This window comes from Tursiops truncatus, chromosome 5 (assembly GCF_011762595.2).
Source record: "Tursiops truncatus isolate mTurTru1 chromosome 5, mTurTru1.mat.Y, whole genome shotgun sequence".
Lineage (NCBI taxonomy): Eukaryota > Metazoa > Chordata > Mammalia > Artiodactyla > Delphinidae > Tursiops > Tursiops truncatus.
In genome coordinates, this window is record NC_047038.1 from 106,216,657 (window position 1) to 106,238,496 (window position 21,840).

The 21,840-nt window shown below is 37.3% G+C and overlaps 1 protein-coding gene across 11 annotated transcripts in view; it reads right to left on the minus strand.

Moving 5' to 3' along the window:
- Positions 1 to 252: 252 nt before the first annotated feature.
- The window catches only part of ARFIP1 (ARF interacting protein 1), a 134,755-nt gene continuing 113,167 nt past the window's right edge, over positions 253 to 21,840 (minus strand). For 9 of the 11 annotated variants that reach the window (XM_033857267.2, XM_019926618.3, XM_019926616.3 and 6 more), the window contains one exon: positions 253 to 2,128. In XM_033857267.2, the coding sequence (XP_033713158.1) occupies positions 1,973 to 2,128 (156 nt within the window). In that variant the 3' untranslated portion in view covers positions 253 to 1,972. Of the gene's footprint in view, positions 2,129 to 3,281; positions 7,251 to 7,333; positions 7,486 to 21,840 lie in introns of those variants that run through there. The other 2 variants (XR_012332131.1, XR_012332132.1) reach the window with 2 other exon arrangements.

Below are 21,840 nucleotides of genomic sequence, written 5' to 3' on the forward strand. Positions count from 1 at the left end.
TATTCTGAAAAATCATCAATCCATGAAACAATTTAATTCCTTAGCTACAACTGTTATTGAAGTGTGTAAGAGTGGACATGATCTGCTGCTCCCAAGAGATTCCAATTGAGGGAAAAGAGTAACTTACTGAAATAAAACAATTTTAAGTGACAGAAGCACCAGTTTTTGTCACTGTTTTTAAAGACAAATCACATGTCCTCATTTTTTTCCAAATAGTTGCTTCTTATTTTAAATTATGAAGAGTCAGAGGAATGAGGTACTGAAGCAAACACTTTTAATAAGAATACAAAATTCACACCAGAGGCACGTTCTGGGGAATGTAAATGAACTATCACAAGTAGTAATTCTGCTGGAAGAATAAAATAAGGCTCTCTCAGAGTACAAATATACAGGAGGGAATGATTTAAAATAGGTTTACGATTTATAGTCACATTACATTGTGTTAAGCACTGAAAACAGGCATATTAATTAAAAAGCCAGCTAAATGGCATTTGAACATATATAACAAATCTTACAGTCCACAAAGTTCATGTATAACAGTAATTTTAAGTACTTCATTTCAACACAAAAGAAATGAACAGAAGAAGAGATACCTCTCAAAATATTAATTTATGTCTATGTCAAAAATCAAGAGAACTTATATTTTAAAAGGATTACATTACTGATAAAACCACACAGCAGACAGGCCGACCACGTAACACAAAACCAAAGGCACTGAGCAACTGAAACTGCACTGGCCCTTCCAGCCCCCTTCTTCTGGCTACACCACACGGACCCACGCCCCCTTTCCTTTATTCAAACGAAAACAAGTCCTCTGTCTTCCCATTCTGCAAAAGGAATGAAGAAAAACCAAACAGCAAATTTTAGAGTTGATTTCTCCATAAACCTTCAATGTGGCTTAACAAATACAAAGAAACTCAACATCTATAGACAGTGCTCCTTTGCAAGGAAGTAACAGACACATCAAACATTATCTTAAAGGGGCTTCTTTATGGATTTATGTACATTGGTTGAATGAGAATTACTGTATCTGAGAAGGCACATATCTGTGATTTAAGGCTTAACCGGTATTGTTACACATAGAAGTCAATGAAAGCTGTCTAGGAATTCACTTCTGTCAAAGTGGAGCTTACCCAAAAACCAGCTTTCCAAGCACAGAGTTCTACTCTAGAAACCATGGAGAATTTCTATTCCCAAGTCTACCTGTCAAAAAAATTCTCTTAAGCAGGTTTCATTATGAATCAAAGAAATGGCTAACATAAACGCTCCATGACTTGGGGTGACGCAAATTCATAAGTTCAAAAGCCTCACAGAAATGACAGTGTGATTCCTGCGCCTTTAAGAAAAAGTCTTAAACAAAATTATAATGGTACAGATTCATTTTTAAAAAGGTATCTGCCACAACTCCACAAGCCAATCAGTCATTCATTAGAGCTGCCACCTCTCTGTGGATGCTGCAGGAACACCATATAATTTTACTCTGCAAAATAGTTTCTTTTTTCTTTAAGACAATACATGAAAATGAATCTCTTAAAGATATTTAATATATTCTTATATAAAATATCTGATGTTGATACAAATCATGTAAACCTCCCTTCGGAAAAGGTACAACTGGTCCTCATTTGCAGGACCAAAAACCTTGAATTTTTATCTTGTCAGTGCAAATCTATATTAAGTGTTTTCAAACTACAGAAATAGCCATCAACCCTCACAATACAAAAGGATTTCTCAAAAAGGAAAACTATTGTGTTCAGATTATAGAAATTATGTTTACATTAAAACCACCCACCTTCCCATCAAATTTAACAGTTCAATTGTTAAAGTATGAAAAAAGGGAAAAATTAAAGCTGTTTGTGCAAGACTCACTACAATGGTTGTCACCCTTTCCCTCTTCCCCCAACTCTGCTTAATTCTTATTAGGTTTGTTTAGAAATATAACAATGTGACTTTCTCTTTTTTTCCAGGTGTGATTTTACTGTTCTTCAAGCCAAGACGTGGTGTCCACTCCAGGATTTTTCAATTTGATATGGAACTGTTTAAGTGTCTGTTCAAGCTGCTTCTGATTCCCAGCAAAGTAAGCGGCAATGGCATTGTGGAAAAGGACCAGCTGATTGTGTAATACTTTAACCTGTGAACAGGGCAGAGTTACAAGACCAAGCATTAACACCAATGACAATGAAATATAAGGTGATTTATTACATGTCGTAATGAAAGAGCATATCTCTCCTCCAGAAAGTTTTTTTGACAAAGTATTTCTCACACACCGATTGTACATTGCTTTGTAAAGTCACTGAACCTTCGATGAAGGTTCTTAACTTCCTGAAGGGAACAGATCAGCTAAATATGTACTCTCTTAACCATTTTCAAACATTATTGAGCTTACTTTAATTAAACATATCATTAGATCCCCCTTCAAACTAAGTATATTCAAAATCAAATTTTGAAGAGGCAAAATTATACATAAATAATTACTATATGATACATGCTCTATACCAAGTATGGACATCATTAAGGCCACACTTTACGTAAAACTGAGTAGGCTGGATACTTTTAAATATCGTACTTCTCTGCAAAGACTGAAGAAGGATGGCAAGAGTTGCCCAGAAAGCCAATTTACTTAAAGTTCATATGCCTCTCAGTTATTTTCAATTGCTTATTACTTCTAATGACATCAAGAGTATGTTTTAATTAGGAAACACTATCTCTATGACTCTTTTAAAGAAATCAGCAAAGCATCAAAAAGAGTTTATGAATGAAGTGTTTCCTGAGGTCTTATTTATAACTGCAAATTGTTCAACAGTAAAGTATAAAATACACTCTAATTTACCCATCCAATGCAATATTCATTAAAACTGAGCTTTAATCATTTTTAATGATGTAAAAACATCTGATATATGATGCTAAGTGAAAAACTAGGATTATACCATATATGATATGACATCTGTATTCACCATTAACACACACATGCATAGTCTCTCTAGCCACTTCTTCATCCATGTACCTCTATAAAGGAAATAACACTAATATATTTATAGTAGATATCTTTGATTTGTAAAGCCTTTATTTTAAAAATTAAAATGTTATAAAAATGGCATTGCTCAGGATTATAAAGTAAAATCTCCTGATCCACTCTGCATTTATTCTCTCCTCCTCGCCTGAGAGAAGCACTGTTAACATGTTATTGTGTATCCTTTGAGAAATTTTCTAGGCTTATATACAATATTTAAAAACATAAACGGATTGTACCATGCACACTTTCAGTAACAGATTTTTACTTAAAGTATCCTAGATAACTTTTAATTCCATTCATTTGTTCATTCAACAGACCTTAAGTACCTTCTAAGTGCCAGGCACTGTTCTAGGAGATACAGAAGGAAATTCCTTCCCTCATGAGCTTACAGGCTTGGGGTGGAAAAAGGAGGAGGTAGGCAGGAAACCAAATAAGTACTGACCCCAGGGAATGAGCATCTCAAGCCTTGCGAAGAAGCTGGGTTAACATTTAGGGCATCTGGAGCTGCTGATTCAACTAAAGGTGTTTAAAAAATAAACGGGATTTTTTTCCTCTTTCTCTGACAAAGATAAGAAAGTTTCTGGCAGGGAGATAGTTGAAGAGGGCCAGAGACTAAAAATGTCTGTACAAACTAAAAAAAACACCTTGAATTCACCTGGTCAGAAATTTAAGGCCTGCAACCTTCCTAAATGAAAACCTTTGGTACCAGGTACAAGGATGACAACAAAACCTGATGCATAACACTACGCATCAGGCACAGTACTAGGGATACAAGGATACAGGCTAAGGCAGAGTGCAGTAAAAATGATGGTTAATATGATCAATGGGTAGTAAAAATACATCTTGTTAACTTAAAAAAAAAAAGGCACTTGTGGGGAGAAGAGGGTTTTTTCAAGAAAGGTTGAAAGAGAACATCGGGATGGGAGAACTCTAACTCCCCTGCCCTCTGGTGCTGAGATAAGGGGGGGATATTTCAAAGGATGATGAACCTCCACCCAGGGGCAATTATTAAGGAAACAGGATAATGATAGGAAAAGCAGGTTTCTAGAAGGCAATTAGGAGGTGAGCAAAGTATATTATTATAATGACTGTTACAATAATGGCCCAACCACTCCTCTCAATCCACACTCTTGGGGAGGCTTCTACAATGAAAATAAGCTTGGCCTCTAACTTTAGAAAATGAGGCCTGATAAGCAAATGCTGGTGCTCTGGGACTGGTGTCGCCACGTTGTGAGGAAACCCTGTGTAGCCTCCCTTTGGGATGAAAGCCCATGGGGACAGAGGCCCAGTCATTCCAGCTGCTCCCAGTACCCAGCAGGCATTGTGGTTGAAAGTGCAACAGGAAGAATCCACCTATCCCATACCTAGGCGATGGTGGGAAATAATAAATCACTGGTGTAATAGGCCACTAAGTAGTGGGTGTTTCATTATACAGCAAAAGAGGTGCATCCCTGAAAAAGGTTAAAGGGACTTCCCTGGTGGCACAGTGGTTAAGACTCCGTGCTCCCAATGCAGGGGGCCCGGGTTTGATCCCTGGTCAGGAAACTAGATCCCACACGCATGCCACAATTAAGAGTTCACATGCCACAACTAAGGAGCTGGGGAGCCGCAACTAAGGAGCGCACATGCCGCAGCTAAATAAATATATAAAAAAAGAAATGTTTATTACAGAAAATAAGATAAAATAAAGGGACCTCCCTGGTGGCGCAGGGGTTAAGAATCCGCCTGCCAATGCAGGGGACATGGGTTCGATCCCTGATGTGGGAAGATACCACATGCCGCGGAGCAACTAAGCCTGTGCGCCACAACTACTGAGCCTGCACTCTAGAGCCTGTGAGACACAACTACTGAAGCCCGCGCACCTAGAGCCAGTGCTCCGCAAAAAGAGAAGCCACCACAGTGGGAAGCCCGTGCACCGCAACGAAGAGTAGCCCCGGCTTGCCACAACTAGAGAAAGCCTGCGTGCAGCAATGAAGACCCAATGCAGCCAAAAATAAATAAGTAAATAAATAAATTTATTAAAAAAAAAAAGGAAAAGGTTAAGAATGTGCTTTCCTAGGAATGAATGAGGGTCTAGAAAACAGTGAAAAGGAGGAAAATCAGAGGGAGGAGGATAGGCCTAGAATGAAGAAAGGCTAAAACGTGGCTGTGATACAGGAGAGAAATTAATTGAGAAAGCAGCTAGGGAACAGAGACTCAAACAAACAAGCGACGCAAAACTGCTACTAACCAGGCCCAAGACCCAAGTGCAGTTTAGGAGTACATACAGTATCTTTGAGAACTTTTACTTCCAATTTTCTGGGAAGAGGTGCATTAGGGATAGTTAATACTGGTCACAGCCTCCCCAAATTTTTATTTGTTATTCACCTAGGTCATTAGTAAAATATCCCCATTACTAGTACTGTTCTTTTATAGAAATTACCAGAAAGAGCTCTGGAATCAGGGGGCACGCGTGCCAGTCCCAGTTGTACCATTTCCCAGTTTTCTTTGTGACACCAGGCACGGGTTACTTCTAACTTCACTGGCCAAGGTCTTTATCCGTTTATCAGGGATGCCATTACCAAACTGCATTTGTAGTGCTGTTGTAAGGGTTAAATGAAATGAGATACTACCTAGCACACTGTCTGACACAGGATAAGTACTCATTCCATTTCAGTGGAATTTAAGTTTACCTAGTTGATGGTTAAACCTTCAAACAACATTGACTTTTTTTAGTAAAATAAAATTTCATTTATTTAGAACCCCCTGATCTGGAACTTATAAGAAGTAAGATTGTGATACTGTGGTTTATAATGAGAAGTAAATACTTGGTCTTCATCCCATTCCAGGCACAGAGCTCCTAAAACCCTTGTTAATTTCCTAAGTGATAAGAGCCTAGGAAGCATCTTCTATTGTAATATATGGTCTCTGGTTCTGTTCCTGAAATGGCCCCAGAGCTTTTAAAGGTGAATAGAGTGTCCTCTGTTATTCACAACAAGCTCTTTTCAACCGCACCTGCCTTTATGTTAATGAGGAGATTTTTGGAAAGCCCCTAGATAACCACAGCTTGGGGCTGGTTGCCAGGGGAACTAAATTGTGATTAGAGAGTGGGAATTTTCACCCTCACCCCCCACCAACCTCGGGACAACGGTTTAATCAGCTGTGCCTATGCAATGAAGCCTCCGTAAAAATCCCTACAGTGGGGGGCTTGGACAGCTTCTGGGTTGGCTGACCCATCCACAAGCCAGGAGGGTAGTGAACCCCAAGCCCAATGGGGACAGAAGCTCTTGTGCTGAGGACCCTTCCAGACCTTGCCCTATGGACCTCTGTGTCTGTATTCTTTAATATTTTTTGTAATGAACTGGTAACATAATAAGTAAACTGTTTCCTGAGCTCTGTGAGCTGCTCTAGGAAATGACTGAAGCTGAGAAGGGGGTTGTGGGAACCTTCGACTTATAGCTGGTTGGTCAGAAGCACAGGTGATGACCTGGACTTCCGAAAGGTGTCTAAAGGTGGTGGTGAGGGGGGTCCACAGTGTCAGAAGTGAACCGAATTGTAGGACACCCAGCTAGGGTCCAGAAGATCAGAGACTTGGTCTGTGTGGGGGAAAAAAATCACACACATCTAATGTCAGAGAAGTGCTGTGAGTGAAACAAGAAACAGAGTTTTTTCCTTTTCAAAGATAGAAGCTGATGTGAAGTCTACCTTCGCACAGTGAAAAACAGGTGTGTGCTAAGCAAATAAATTTTGTTGACAAGAGTGCATGAACACGGTTTATCAACACTGCCTGCCTTGACAAGGCCTTCAATCCAAGGGCAGAGATGCTGCAGAAGGAATTCCCCTGCCTAGTGGATCACCTCAGAAGAAACTTCAAGGGTCTTTTTACAACCCCATGATTCTGTGCTTCTAAAATGAACAAATTTTTCAAGCAACAAGAGGCACCTAATTTCTTCCAAATTATTCATTGGTTAGCACCATTCAAGTTAACAGTATTACACTAAAAATTTGTTAACATTCTTAATACAGACTTCCACTAATTCATATTGACTTCTTTCTCTATATCTAGACAGAAAAGTTTTGCACTGCAATCACTTTTAAAACAAGCTTTAAAATGATAAACTGATTTGTGTTAAGTATCTACTATGAAAAGGTCAAATTATGCTAATTAAAGTTATAACCAGTGTTCACCTTACATGAATGGAGTTTGATTTCAGGACCAAATCTCTTTCCTGTAAATCACTAGAGTCAATGAAAATTACAGCTAGAAAAAAGAAGTAAAGTAAATTATTACAGGCTAGTTCGCATTTGATTCCTATTTAAATAAAAATGTTTTCTAAAACTGACCTGTTCTCAGTAACCTCTGCCAGTGTGAATGAGTTTCAGGTCTCTTCTGGAGAACAGACTGTCAAAGACTGGTCAAAGGAGAGCTCTGAGGGCAGTACATTTTGACAGAAGGGTGGAAAAGTTTCCAGATGACCTTAGGTATGAAATAACTTCTTAAAGATAAAAAATCATAAATTATGACGAAAAGATCGATAAATTAAATTACTTTGAAATTTAGAATTTCTATTCACCCAAAGATTGAAAAGACAAGTTAAAAACTGGGGAGAGGTATCTGCATTACAGGGGCTGACAAAGGGTACACATCTAGAAAATGTGAAGACCTCCTATACACCGAGAACCCAATTAAAAAGAGCAAATAGGGCTTTCCTGGTGGAACAGTGGTTGAGAGTCCACCTGCCGATGCAGGGGACACGGGTTCGTGCCCTGTTCTGGGATGATCCCACATGCTGTGGAGCGGCTGGGCCCGTGAGCCATGGCCCCTGAGCCTGCGCGTCCGGAGCCTGGGCTCCACAACGGGAGAGGCCACAACAGTGAGAGGCCCGCTTACCGCAAAAAAAAAAAAAAAAAAAAAAAAAAAAAAGGGCAAATAACATGAACGCCATTTTACAGCAGAGGAAACAGGAGTGGCCAATTAAATCTGAAGACTTCCAGTCTCATTAGAAATAAGAACTCTTATACACTGCTGATCAGTGTATAAATTTGTACAACTACTTTTGAAAAGTTTGGCATTAACTAGTAAAATGAAAGATGAATATCTCCTATGGAACAGTAAATTAAGATACAGATATAATGATATATATGTCTCTTTATATATATATATATATATCGATATATCTACATCTGTATCTATTTCTCTCTCTCTCTATATATAAATAAAGTCATTCCAGCCCCTAGAGTAATGCCCAACACCAGATCCATGGTAATATTTATTGAGTGAATGAATGTAAGTAACATTTTAGGTGTGGTATTTTTTTTCTCTGAATATATAGTATCTTTATATATATATCTATATATAAAATAGATAACCATCCTGCTCCCTCCATAACCCCTATTCTGAGTTTTCTTTTTTTGAATTTATTTATTTTTTTATACAGCAGGTTCTTCTTAGTTATCCATTTTATACATATTAGTGTATACACGTCAATCCCAATCTCCCAATTCATCCCACCACCACCATCCCCCACCACTATCCCCCCTTGGCATCCATCCGTTTGTTCTCTACCTCTGTGTCTCTATTTCTGCCCTGCAAACCAGTTCATCTGTACCATTTTTTTAGGTTCCACATATATGCGTTAATATACGATATTTGTTTTTCTCTTTGTGACTTATTCACTCTGTATGACAGACTCTAGATCCATCCACGTCTCTACAAATGACCCAATTTCGTTCCTTTTCATGACTGAGTAATATTCCATTGCATATATGTACCATATCTTCTTCATCCATTCGTCTGTCGATGGGCATTTAGGTTGCTTCCATGACCTGCCTATTGTAAACAGTGCTGCAATGAACATTGTGATACATGACTCTTTTTGAATTATGGTTTTCTCAGGGTATATGCCAAGTAGTGGGATTGCTGGGTCATATGGTAATTCTATTTTTAGTTTTTTAAGGAACCTCCATACTGTGCTCCATAGTGGCTGTATCAACTTACATTCCCACCAACAGTGCAAGAGCGCTCCCTTTTCTCCACATGCTCTCCAGCATTTGTTGTTTGTAGATTTTCTGATGATGCCCATTCTAACTGGTGTGAGGTTGATACCTCATTGTAGTTTTGATTTGCATTTCTCTAATAATTAGTGATGTTGAGCAGCTTTTCATGTGCTTCTTGGTAATCTGTATGTCTTCTTTGGAGAAATGTCTATTTAGGTCTTCTGCCCATTTTTGGATTGGGTTGTTTGTCTTTTAAATATTGAGCTGCATGAGCTGTTTATATATTTTGGAGATTAATCATTTGTCTGTTGATTCATTGGCAAATATTTTCTCCCATTCTGAGGGTTGTTGTTTCGTCTTGTTTGTAGTTTCCTGTGCTTTGCAAAAGGTTTTAAGTTCCATTAGGTCCCATTTGTTTATTTTTATTTCCATTACTCTGGGAGGTGGATCAAAAAAGATCTTACTGTGATTTATGTCAAAGACTGTTCATCCTTTGTTTTCCTCTAAGAGTTTTACAGTGTCTGGGCTTATATTTAGGTCTTTAATCCATTTTGAGTCTATTTTTGTGTATTGTGTTAGGGAGTGTTCTAATTTCATTGTTTTACATGTAGCTGTCCAGTTTCCCCAGCACCACTTACTGAAGATATTGTGTTTTCTCCATTGTATATCCTTGCCTCCTTTGTCATAGATTAGTTGACCATAGGTGCATGGGTTTATCTCTGGGCTTTCTATCTGGTTCCACTATATCTATATTTCTGTTTTTGTGCCAGTACCACATTGTTTTGATTACTGTAGCTTTGTAGTATAGTCTGAAGTCAGGGAGTCTGATTCCTCCAGCTCCATTTTTTCCCCTTAAGACTGCTTTGGCTATACGGGGTCTTTTGTGTCTCCATAAAAATTTTAAGATTTTTTGTTCTAGTTCTGTAAAAAATGCCATTGGTAATTTGATAGGGATTGCATTGAATCTGTAGATTGCTTTGGGTAGTATAGTCATTTTCACAATATTGAGTCTTCCAATCCAAGAACATGGGATATCTCTCCATCTGTTTGTATCATCTTTAATTTCTTTCATTAGTGTCTCATAGTTTTCTGCATGCAGGTCTTTTGTCTCATTAGGTAGGTTTATTCCTAGGTATTTTATTCTTTTGGTTGCAATGGTAAATGGGAGTGCTTCCTTAATTTCTCTTTCAGATTTTTCATCATTAGTGTATAGGAATGCAAGAGATTTCTGTGCAGATTAATTTTGTATACTGCAACTTTACCAAATTCATTGATTAGCTCTAGTGGTTTTCCGGTGGCATATTTAGGATTCTCTATGTATAGTATCATGTCATCTGCAAACAGTGACAGTTTTACTTCTTCTTTTCCAATTTGTATTCCTTTTCTTTCTCTTCTCTGATTGCCATGGCTAGGACATCCAAAACTATGTTGAATAATAGTGGCGAGAGTGGACATCCTCATCTTGTTCCTGATCTTAGAGGAAATGTTTTCAGTTTTTCACCATTGAGAATGATGTTTGCTCTGGGTTTGTCATATATGGCCTTTATTATGTTGAGGTAGGTTCCCTCTGTGCCCACTTTCTGGAGAGTTTTTATCATAAATGGGTGCTGAATTTTGTCAACAGCTTTCTCTGCATCTATTGAGATGATCATATGGTTTTTATTCTTCAATTTGTTCATATGGTGTATCACACTGATTGATTTGCATATACTGAAGAAGCCTTGCATCCCTGGGATAAATCTCACTTTATCATGGTGTACGGTCTTTTTACTGTGTTGTTGGATTCTGTTTGCTAGTATTTTGTTGAGGATTTTTGCATCTATATTCATCAGTGATTTTGGTCTGTAATTTCCTTTTTTTGTAGTATCTTTGTCTGGTTTTGGTATCAGGGTGATGGTAGCCTCATAGAATGAGTTTGGGAGTGTTCCTTCCTCTGCAATTTTTTGGAAGAGTTTGAGAAGGATGGGTGTTAGCTCTTCTCTAAATGTTTGATAGAATTCACCTGTGAAGCCATCTGGTCCTGGACTTTTGTTTGTTGGAAGACTTTTAATCACAGTTTCAATTTCATTACTTGTGATTGGTCTGTTCATATTTTCTATTTCTTCCTGGTTCAGTCTTGGAAGCCTATACCTTTCTAAGAATTTGTCCATTTCTTACACGTTGTCCATTTTATTGGCATAGAGTTGCTTATGGTAGTCTCTTAGGATGCTTTGTATTTCTGCAGTGTCTGTTGTAACTTTTCCTTTTTCATTTCTAATTCTCTTGACTTGAACCCTCTCCTTCTTTTTCTTGATGAGTCTGTCTAATGGTTTATCAATTTTGTTTATCTTCTCAAAGAACCAGCTTTTAGTTTTATTCATCTTTGCTATTTTTTTCCTTGCTTCTATTTCTTTTATTTCTGCTCTGATCTTTATGATTTCTTTTCTTCTGCTCACTTTGGGTTTTGTCTGTTCTTCTTTCTCTAGTTCCTTTAAGTGTAAGGTTAAATTGTTTGAGATTTTTCTTGTTTCTTGAGGTAGGCTTGTATTGCTATAAATTTCCCTCTGAGAACTGGTTTTGCTGCATCCCATAGGTTTTGGGTCATCGTGTTTTTGTTGTCATTCGTCTCTAGGTAGTTTTTGATCTCCTCTTTGATTTCTTCAGTGATCTCTTGGTTACTTAGTAATGTATTGTTTAGTCTCCATGTGTTTGTGCTTTTACGTTTTTCTTCGTTGTAGTTGATTTCTAATCTCATAGCGTTGTGGTCAGAAAAGATGCTTGACATGATGTCAATTTTCTTGAATTTACTGAGACTTGATTTGTGACCCAAAATGTGATCTATCCTGGAGAATGTTCCATGTGCACTTGAGAAGAAAGTGTAATCTGCTGTTTTGGGATGGAATGTCCTATAAATATCAATTAAATCTATCTGGTCTATTGTGTCATTTCAAGCTTGTGTTTCGTTACTAATTTTCTGTTTGGATGATCTGTCCATTGGTGTAAGTGAGATGTTCAAGTCCCCCACTATTACTGTGTTGCTGTTGATTTCCTCTTTTATAGCAGTTAGCAGTTGCCTTACGTACTGAGGTGCTCCTATGTTGGGTGCATATATATTTATAATTGTTGTATCTTCTTCTTGGATTGATCCCTTGATCATTAGGTGGTGTCCTTCCTTGTCTCTTGTAACATTCTTTATCTTAAAGTCTATTTTATCTGATATGAGTATTGCTACTCCAGCTTTCTTTTCATTTCCATTTGCATGGAATATCTTTTTCCATCTCCTCATTTTCAGTCTGTATGTGTCCCTAGGTCCAAAGTGGGTCTCTTGTAGACAGCATATATAGGGGTCTTGTTTTTGTATCCATTCAGCGAGTCTGTGTCTTTTGGTTGGAGCATTTAATCCATTCACGTTTAAGGTAATAATTGATATGTATGTTCCTATGACCATTTTCTTAATTGTTTTGGGTTTATTTTTATAGGTCATTTTCTTCTCTTGTGCTTCCCACTTAGAGAAGTTCCTTTAGCATTTGTTGTAGAGCTGGTTTGGTGGTGCTGAATTCTCTTAGCTTTTGCTTGTTTGTAAAGCTTTTGATTTCTCCGTTTAATCTGAATGAGATCCTTGCCGGGGAGAGTAATCTTGGTTGTAAGTTCTTCTGTTTCATCACTTTAAATATATCATGCCACTCCCTTCTGGCTTGTAGAGTTTCTGCTGAGAAATCAGCATTAACCTTATGGGAGTTCCCTGTATGTTTTTTGTCATTTCTCCCTTGTTGCTTTCAATAATTTTTCTTTGTCTTTAATTTTTGTCAATTGGATTACTATGTGTCTTGGTGTGTTTCTCTTTGGACTTATCCTGCCTGGGACTCTCTGCACTTCCTGGACTTGGGGGCTATTTCCTTTCCTATGTTAGGGAAGTTTTCAATTATAATCTCTTCAAATATTTTCCCAGGTCCTTTCTCTCTCTCTTCTCCTTCTGGGACCCCTATAATATGAGTGTTGTTACGTTTAATGTTGTCCCAGGGGTCTCTTAGGCTGTCTTCATTTCTGTTCATTCTTGTTGTTTATTCTCTTCTGCAGCAGTGAATTCTACCATTCTGTCTTCCAGGTCACTTATCCGTTCTTCTGCTTCAGTTATTCTGCTACTGATTCCTTCTAGTTTATTTTTCGTTTCAGTTATTGTATTGCTCATCTCTGTTTGTTTGCTCTTTAATTCTTCTAGGTCTTTGCTAAACATTTCTTGCATCTCCTCGATCTTTGCCTCCATTCTTTTTCCGAGGTCCTGGATCATCTTCACTATCATTATTCTGAATTCTTTTCCTGGAAGGTTGCCTATCTCCACTTCACTTAGTTTTTTTTTCTGGGGTTTTATCTTGTTCCTTCATCTGGTATGTAGCCCTCTGCCTTTTCATCTTGTCTGTCTTTCTGTGAATGTGGTTTTAGTTCCATAGGCTGCAGGATTGTAGGTGTTCTTGCTTCTGCTGTCTGCGGCTATCTAAGAGGCTTGTGCAAGTTTCCTCCCTATTCTGAGTTTTGCTTATCATCCCTATTGGTTTTTCCTTTGTAAAAAATTATATATATATATATATATATATATATATATATATATATATATATATATATATATATATAGGCTGTGTTTGGTCCCATGGCATGTTATCTAGTTTCTCCTATTGGGAGAAAATATGTGCAAAACCTATCTGGCAAAGAACCTGATGCTAGAATATACAAAAAATTCTTACAAATGAATAAGGAAATGACAAACCTAAAGAAAAAATGGGGAAAAAATCTGAACAGGCATTTCACCAAAGAAAATATACAGATGGCAAATAAGCACATGAAATGACCAACATCTTAATTTATTAGGGAAATTCCAATTTAAACCACAATGAGGCCTACTACACATCCACCAGAATGGCTAAAATGAAAGGTTAACCATACCTTATTGGTGAGGATGTGGAACAAATTGGTCTCTCATATACTATTGGTGGAAATGTCAAATGGTACAACCATCTTGGAAAAGTTTGCCAGTTTCTTAAAAAGTTAAACATGCACCTACTATTCCCATGTGTATGTATACATACAACCCAGCTATTCCACAGCTAGGTACTGACCTGAGAGGAATGCATTACATATATTGTTTTGTGTGTATACCAAATACTTTTTTAAAAAGAAAGAAAGAAAAAAGGAAAATAATGAAGCTTCATGACTTGTTTCAAATGTAGTATAAAAAATAAAGAGTATAAATGAGTAGATAGATTTAAAAAAGAAACTAAATCAGAAAGTTTCAAATAATCTTTCTAGTTTCTAATTCTCCCTAAAGCCATAAGTCAGTTCTGTTTATAATTGAGACTTTCACCTTTGCTTGTAGATTCTACAAGTAATACACCTCAGAGAGTTCAAGGAAAACTCCTATCTGGCCCTAAAATATGATGTTACAATCCTTACAAACTGGTATGTGATGCATTTTGATTCTTTGGAAAGCACACGTTAAGTAAAATTTCCTTCCCTAAAATGCCATTTTCCTGATTAGGAACAAGGCAAATCTACCACAAATAAACCATTTATTAATTTTCTATTTTCTATGTCCATTAAGTAGATAACCTTTTTCTTTGCCTGTTTCTTGTTAACCGCAGAAGGAGGCTGATATAGTTGAAGGAGAATGATTCAGGAAACCTGCGCTCAACTCCCATTTCTGCCTCAAGTTAACCATATGAACTCTCTTCACTTGCATAATGAAGAAACTGAGAGTAAGATAATTTTTATGGTTCCTTTCTACTAAAACTTTCTGAGAAAATTGCTTTCTAAATAGAGGTACACATATATTTGGAAACTCAAATGGCTCTCAAAAAGCCGTTCTGTTGAAAGGCTTTCTTTCAGTAGAAAAACATTATTTCTATTTATTTTTAAGGACAGAAACTGGCACTTCTATTAGAGATGTATTAAATTTAGCTGAAAGTTTATGTACCAGTTTATAAACACTCTTCCCTGTTATTGAGTTATTTTTTAAGGTTTTCAATGGTAGTAACCTACTTGAGTCACACAGTAATTTTCCACCTACTAGTATTATTTGGCCTTTCTTGTTTTCCAATTTCAGATGACCCTTGGCTCCTGGAGCAACAGAGCAACTAAAGGGCTTCTGTATTTTTCGTATGAAATTCTAATAATTTTTAGAAATAGGTTCTAACTAATTACTCCTTTTCGGACCACAAAAAATTTTTGACTTGAATTTTAACTCCCAGTGTTTTAGAACTTGGAGAAGACAAGGACCTCCCTGGTGTTGCAGTGGTTAAGAGTCCACACTCCCAGTGCAGGGGGCCCGGGTTCAATCCCTGGTCAGGAAACTAGATCCCACATGCATGCTGCAACTAGGAGTTCGTATGTCACAACTAAGGAGCCCATGAGCTGCAACTAAGGAGCCCACCTGCCACAACTAAGACCCGATGCAACCAAATAAATAAATAAAATATTAAAAAAAAAAAAGAATTGGAGAAGACAGTAAAAGAGCACAGGATTTGATTCACGTACTGAACTGCAGAGAGCTGTTATAATGGCCCAGAAAGTTAGAGCATCAGAAAGAAAGTGGGAAGGGAATCAGACAATTTTTAGCTAACCTTACTGCTGTCAACACAAGTCAGAGTCCCCAACCCCTGACAGTCGACAAACCTAACACAGAGACACACTTCTTGTAGCTGAGGGAAGCTTGGGAGCCCACCACCCAAGCCTCAAAACGGGGCCATTAGCTGTATTTAAAATTGTCCCCCACTACCCAGTGAAACTTAATCCATGGGAAATAAAGGAAAGAGGATGCTTTTTAGGACTGAATTCTAGTTTTCACAACAAAATAATACAATACCCATTTTCACAAAAACATTCGCTTGGTAACTGTGAGAAGGTTGATGTGTAAAAGCCTTTTAAAGTATCAGCACTTCAGAGAAGTTCCTGGAATAAAGAGAGCCTCTGGGGAGTCACAGCTTTTCAATTATAATTATGGAAATAAAATATAAAATTTCATTGTCACTTTAATCTCAGAAGCTGTTTCATACCAAAACAGACAACTTATCTCATTTTTCTATTAGCACTGATTATGTAAGTGTTATCCTAGTACGAGTTTTAGTTCTGGTAGTAGTCTTCAAAATCAGATGCAAATTTAAATAACAATGGTAAGTTGACTCTTTTATCTAATCAAACCATTAGTAAATAAAAAATAAAGGTAAATTAAAATAAACTAATAAATCAGTTCTCAACAGGAGTATACTTTCTAAATTAAATGAATTAAAAACTTAGAATATTTTGCTTTTCTAATTATTTTTTTCTCTTAAAAATTTTATTTTCTATTTTTTTACTCTATTATTACTTTTGGCCGTGCCACGCGGCATGCAGAACTTCCCTGCCCAGGGATCAAACCCACACCCCTTGCATTGGAAGCACGGAGTCTCAACCACTGGACCACCAGGGAAGTCCAATCTCCACTTATTTTTGACTAATTTTAATTTGCACTAGGGTCTGTACTCATATAATGTATTCAGTGCAGCTCTGACTGACAGGCTACAAAGAATCTTCAGAATGCTTTGGTTATTAAGTAAATACAAATCATTACCAATAGAGGAAAAATTAAGAAACATTATAAAAGCAGTTGCAATACAATTTTAAAGATAATTTTTGCAACCTTGGTAATGATACTGTGCTGTTGTCACTATATATAATAAGCAGTTTTAACAAGACTTAAAAGTATTATTTTAAGTATATGGCTTGTCTATCAGGTTCACTTTACTAGGCTATCTAGCTTTTTTATAAAGATCAGTCTGGGAGGGCTTCCCTGGTGGTGCAGTGGTTAAGAATCCGCCTGCTAATGCAGGGGACATGGGTTTGAGCCCTGGTCCAGGAAGATCCCACATGCCGCGGAGCAGCTAAGCCCGTGCGCCACAACTACTGAGCCTGCGCTCTAGAGCCCGTGACCCACAACTACTGAAGCCTGTGCGCCTTGAGCCCGTGCTCCGCAACAAGAGAAGCCACCGCCATGAGAAGCCCGTGCATTGCAATGAAGAGTAGCTCCCGCTCGCCACAACTAGAGAAAGCCCGCACACAGCAACGAAGACCCAACACAGCCAAAAATAAAAGTAAATAAAATAAATTAAAAAAAAGAAAAAAGATCAGTCTGGGAAAGATTCTGGTTTCTCAACTAGAACTGGCTTGAGGAGAGAGATGAAGAACATAAGGTGGGGGGAAAAAGGTCAAACCCTGCTTTTAGGAGAAGGGGCAAAAAGCCGAAAAGTTGGAGGAAATATTTTAGGGTCATTACACTTTTTCAATTTACTTCTATATTTATGCTATGAAATCATGAGAAGTGATAAGCATACAGTATCAAAGAAACAGCCAAGCATTTTTGGTAGACTATTCTTTGATATGGTGGGTGACACTAACTTTTGTGAAGCATTTTCTGTGTGACAGGTAATATGTTACCCTTACATCTTACATCTTCTATTCTCTCCATGTTATCATTAAAAAAAAAAAAAACAGACTCAGAAAGTTAAGTAACTCACCTAAGTTTTAGACAGGTAGGAAGCAGATAGGCTGGATTTGGGAAACAGGAATGTTTATTCCAAGACTGGTCCATGTTCTTTCACCTATTCTAACCTGCCTCTATTCTACATTTTAGAAAGCTTTTAAACAAAGTTTGAAACAAACAAAAGAAGGTATAACAGATCAGTTAAAGGAAGGGTAGAAATGTAGAAAAGATATATCTAAACCTCCTTCCTATTTTGTCTCTGGTCCTGAAGTTGCATTTAAACAGCCTCAGGACAAGGATCTAATGCAAGGGTTGGAACAGATAAAAGTTAATTCTTTCTAAAATTATGAAGAATAACGCAATATTAAACTTTCATATAATAAAAAACTTTCATATAATCTTTCCATAATTACAGAGCAGGAAAAAAAAATCTATATTGAGCTATTTATGTATGTTATCTCCTAACTTTAAAAAGGTTTAAAGTGGTTATAAGGATAAATAAAACAGGACAGAAAAGCAGATTTAAAATAGGAGAAGACAGAGGTAATATTTCCTGTGGTGAGATGATGACAGATTTGAACAACTTTGAAAACCTAACATCAGAAACAGAGTAATTTAGAAATATACTAAATCACTGTGAACTCAATTACTAAGAACTTTCATAAAGACCTACCAAACAATGAGCAACCCAGATCAGACACAAGCAAAACCACTATAGCAACATCTGGTGAATGACCGAAAATATATCATACAATACTTTAACTGTTAAAGGGCAAAACAAACTTCAGCACTGACTACTGACACACAGAGACAAGCTGAGGTTTTAAACAGAAACTGGGTAAGAGAAATTTAAGAGCAGAACTGATAGATGATGTCAAGTGGATCACACTGAAAACTTTCTCCTGCTGATACAGCATGTATCAACAGAAGATAAATACCACTTAAAAGTTATTGACTAAAAATCTTAAAGTGTTATTTCATAGGCATCAAAACCATAAAAAAGTACTTTATTTCTACCAAATGAACTTTTTTCCAAATCAAATTTAGATTACATACCTTTTTATCAGAGACACTGAAGTCATTTTTTTAAATGAGGTAATTTCTAGTTAAAAAAGCTATTACTTTTAATATATTTACAATTGTTAAGTTCTTCAAAGTACTTATTGGTTCTTCCAGTAATTATATAAAATAGGGCTTTATATTAAGTGTACAACAATATTGGGGCAGTACCTTGGCTTAAACATGAAAGGAAAAGCTGGAACAAAATCATTCTTTCTTTTTTTTAAAAAATTAATTAATTAATTTATTTTTGGCTGTGTTGTGTCTTCCTCACAGTGTGCGGGCTTCTCATTGGCGTGGCTTCTCTTGTTGCGGAGCACGGGCTCTAGGTACGCAGGCTTCAGTAGTTGTGGCCCATGGGCTCAGTAGTTGTGGCTCACGGGCTCTAGAACTCAGGCTCAGTAGTTGTGGTGCAGGGGCTTAGTTGCTCCGCGGCATGTGGGATCTTCCCAGGTCAGGGCTCGAACACATGTCCCTTGCATTGGAAGGCGGATTCTTAACCACTGCGCCACCAGGGAAGCCCACAAAATCATTCTTTAGTAAGAAGTCTCCAACCACTGATATGTAAAGAATTAATTCCTTTCTTTACTCCCAACTATTTAAAAATGTATGATGATATGCTTTCTCTGCCCATCATTGATCTTTTTCCAGTAAGGAAGAAACCAGAAGAGTAACAGCAGGAATGTGTACCTGTCTTGGCCTTTTATTAGGTTTGTGAAGTATAATTTTATTACTTTGTAATAGCTTTGGAAATGCTTGTCATGAAAGCAGCTACCAGCTGAAAAAGAGAAGCACTATCAGAAATATGGGAGTGGGCACTGGGAAGGGAGTGAGAAAAAGGAAAGACAAACATGGAGGTGGAATAGATTTTATTTTTCTGACTCACTGGGATGGTTTCAACAAATCACTGACAAGTGGGTTTTTTAAAAAAAGCATCCTATGAGTTAAAAATGGCAGTTTTGTTTTGAAAAGAAGATAACTGATGAAACGCAATCTGTAAACTCCAGTAACAGTGAGTCACAGCACTACGCCTTATCGTTTTTTATCCAACGGTACATTAAAATTCTCAACGCACAAGTTTTCTCACCCTAGCAAAAATGCCTGTTGGCGCTTCTGTTCTATGGCTTTTACCATGTTAGCTCACTCCCTGTCCTCACCCTTCCCTCCAAGAGTTCCAGGTTTAGATGTGACCAATATGGTTTCTGTTTTCCAACGTTATCTCCAATCTTTTCCCTCCAAGCCTTTCTTGGAGCAGCATTATAACATCATTTACTTAACTAAAAGCAGGGCTATGGAGTCAAACAGATCTAGATTTGAATCCTGGTCTGGCTGTGAGAAATTTGGGCAAGTTACTTAACCTCTCTGGACCTCAGCATCATCATCTGTACACTAGTATGATCATCTAGATCACAGATTATAGATATACATATAGATATTATATAAAATACTTACAGAAAGCTTCCTCTATATGCAGATTACTTAAAGGTCAGTGTCTATCAGTTCACTTACTGTAGGAAGGGAATGCCCTATGTATCCATGGGGCTTACCTCTAGGAGAAGAAACAGACTAGCAGGCATTCATAGCACAGTATGATTTGTGCTTTAATTGGAGAAAGCCCTGGGCACTACTGTAATACACAGGGGAAGAAAGAACGAAACTCTGCTCGAGGAAATATTAAGTAGCAGAAATCATTCAAGTTAGCATCTGAACTCCTAGTTTAAAATTAATTTAGGTCCAGAAGAGTAGCTAAGGAACTAGGTATTTCCTTTCATTAATGAGGTGACCCAGTTCTCACTGGCCTTTGGACACTGGGCAACAGGAACTTACAGATAAACCAATGGCCAATTCAAATTCATCTTTACATTCACAAAACAGTTTTCTTTCAGAAGTATGGTTCTGTTATTTTATCTTGGAAAGCTAACTTTTTTTTCCTCTTATACAGCTTACAAAATTCTCATCCCGTGCACCTAACAGCTGTTTATAAACTTAATGGAAAAGCTTTACTAAAATGTTATTATAAAACCATTATTTTTCCTTAAAAAAATCTATAAGCAGCAATACTGTTCTGCTTTAAGAATAGAACAGAAAATATAACAAAAGTTTACAAATCATTGAAACATATGATCCAGGATTTCTTGCAGACTTTTTTTCTGACCTCCTTCTGCCAGTGCTCGTGTTCCTCATTCTGTGTGGCCCTGCTCAAGTCACACTGCCACCCAGTCCAGCAAGTACTTCTAGCCCACACTAAGGTTTTCTCCATCAAATTCTAGGTTTCTTCTTCCTCATGCTTTACTCAGCATTTTGTATAGAACAGATTTTACTAAATGTTCTCCATTAGACTGTAAGTTGCTTGTCAGCAAGCTTGTCATAATACCATTATACAGTATTTCTTCAGAATTAGGCATTACAAATAGCCCAAAGCAAGCTATTTGTAATGCCTAATTACATATATATATATATATATATATATATGTAATTAAGCATATATATATATATATATAGTCAACAGGAAAGCACTGAGTCATTACTGAAAGGACTTCAAGGACAGGTGGAAAAGAACAATGCAAAGTCAAGTTCTTAAACACTGCTGGTATCGTCTGAGGTTTTACTCAGAGATACTAATTAAAGGGCTTACTTTTAAGTAAATTGCAGAGACTGTAACTACTAGGAGCTAAAAAAAGTGCAGTAATGCCACCGCCACCAAAACCAATGTGGAGTATCAGTGATCTGTTCAAATCTCACACTGGTTGCTTACTTAAAAACTCACCTTTATCACAAAACCTGGCAAACTGACTTGGGTGATACCCAAGGCCGCCAAAATAAGTGAAATGTGGATCTGAGGCATACACAGTACCAACCATCTAACAGAATAGAGACATTGCAGTAGTAATGGTCAGGAAGTTAATTTTTTTTTGGGGGGGGGGGGCTGCATCGTGCAGCTTGTGGGATCTTAGTTCCCCAACCAGGGATTGAATCCAGGCCCCCTGCAGTGGAAGCATGGAGTCCTAACCACTGGACCACTAGCGGATTCCCAAGAAGTAAATTTTAATAAGTGAATCCTATACACTCAAAGTGAAAGGACTGAACAATCCTCTCCCCTATAAGATAAACAACAGAAAAATGAACCTATCCTCCAAATGAGTTGGTCACTTATGACCAAAAGGGGTCAGAAAACACAAGTACTTTAAATATAATTGCCAAGAAACAAAACCAAGTCAAACATATAAAAACAGCAACTCATGATTATACAGCTATCCCTCTGGAAGGCTTTTAAATCTATTGTACAAAACATCTTTCTTTCACAAAAACT